The sequence below is a fragment of the Cynoglossus semilaevis genome, unplaced genomic scaffold, assembly GCF_000523025.1.
Source record: "Cynoglossus semilaevis isolate Cse_v1.0 unplaced genomic scaffold, Cse_v1.0 scaffold392, whole genome shotgun sequence".
Taxonomy (NCBI): Eukaryota; Metazoa; Chordata; class Actinopteri; order Pleuronectiformes; family Cynoglossidae; genus Cynoglossus; species Cynoglossus semilaevis.
The window spans coordinates 66,067-67,471 of NW_007585137.1; the positions used below are offsets into that span (position 1 = coordinate 66,067).

Consider the following 1,405-nt stretch of genomic DNA (forward strand, 5'->3'; position numbering starts at 1 on the left):
CGCACACCCCCCCACCCCCCGGCCCCCCCCGCTTTGACGTCCCCGCCCCCCCCCCGTCCAACCGCCGTCACCTGTGTCCGATCTCGTGCGCGATGGTGACGCCCAGGTCGAAGCCCGTGTCCTCCGTGATCACGCAGCTCCACTCGCCCGAGCAGGCCCCGCCCAGCCGGGTCACGCCCCTCACCTGCTTGTTCCCATCATGCAACACCAGGTCGTATCTAGAGCGGAGAGAGAGAGAGAGAGAGAGGACGACAACCGCTGAGACACTTCTGGGACCCCGCCCCCCCTATTGGTCCCCACGTGCCTGGTGATGTACAACAGCAGGTCGGCGTGCAGCGGGTCGGTGTCGTCGGGGGGGTTGATCCTCCGGCCCCAGTCGCACACGCTCCGCAGGGACGAGCTGATGTTCGGAGACAGCTGGATCTCGGGCTGTGAAGACAAAAAATGGGGTCAAAGGTCAAAGGTCAACAACCAGCAGCGGCGGCGCCGTCCGTCCGTCAGAAACCCACCTCCGCCTCCGACAGCACGATCAGTCGGACCAGGTGGACCCTCATGTCGGCCCCCAGGGTCACGTCCCTCAGCAGCTCCGAGGCCTGGACGGGAGGTCAAAGGTCAAAGGTGAAGGCACTGACGGAACTGGAACTGGTTTATTATCACAGCAGCACCTTTTTTTTCCGACCTCGTTGGATAATGAATGATCGGGGTTTAATTTGAAACACAAAAAAAAAACGCATCGCGTGCAGTCCCGCCACTGTCCTCTAGGGGCAGTCAACTACTCATTAGAAACTACATGTCAACACAGCATTAAATCCAACAGTTCAGAACAGGGTTATTATTATGGGACGTCTCAGATTTACGATGTTGAGGTTGGTGAGGACGTATCTCTCCGTGTCCTGACGGTGGAGCTGTTGCACGTCAGGACCCACCACCACCAACAGCTCCAGGTGGGCGCCGTCACCCAGCTGCCCCCTGGCTGTGGACCAGAAGAAGACAGGGCACAGGTCAGTGTCGCTGCGCGGGGGGGGGGGGCGTCTTTACAGTGAGGACAGTACACATGGTGCAGTACACATGGTATCCGTCTGTCCATCCATTCGTCCATCCATCTGTCCCTCCATCTGTCCGTTCATTCATCCATCCATCCCTCTGTTCATCCATCCATCTGTCTGTCCCTCCATCTGTCCGTCCGTCCGTCCATCCATCCCTCCGTTCATCCATCCATCCGTCTTTCCCTCCATCCGTCCGTCCCCCCATCCGTCCATCCATCCATCCGTCCCTCCTTCCATCCTTTCATCTGTCCATCCATCCATCAGTCCATCCGTCCATCTGTCCGTCCATTCATCCATCCATCAGTACATCCGTCCGTTCTTCCCTACATCCCTCCATCTGTCCATCCATCCATCCATCC

The 1,405-nt window shown here is 58.8% G+C and overlaps 1 protein-coding gene across 1 annotated transcript in view; it reads right to left on the bottom strand.

Annotated features, from left to right (window-relative positions):
• Positions 1 to 1,405, bottom strand: part of LOC103398874 (A disintegrin and metalloproteinase with thrombospondin motifs 13-like) — a 15,224-nt gene that overhangs the window by 11,669 nt on the left and 2,150 nt on the right. The window contains 4 exon segments of the mRNA XM_025053848.1: positions 71 to 218; positions 305 to 429; positions 510 to 593; positions 858 to 973. Coding sequence (XP_024909616.1) covers positions 71 to 218; positions 305 to 429; positions 510 to 593; positions 858 to 973 — 473 coding nt within the window.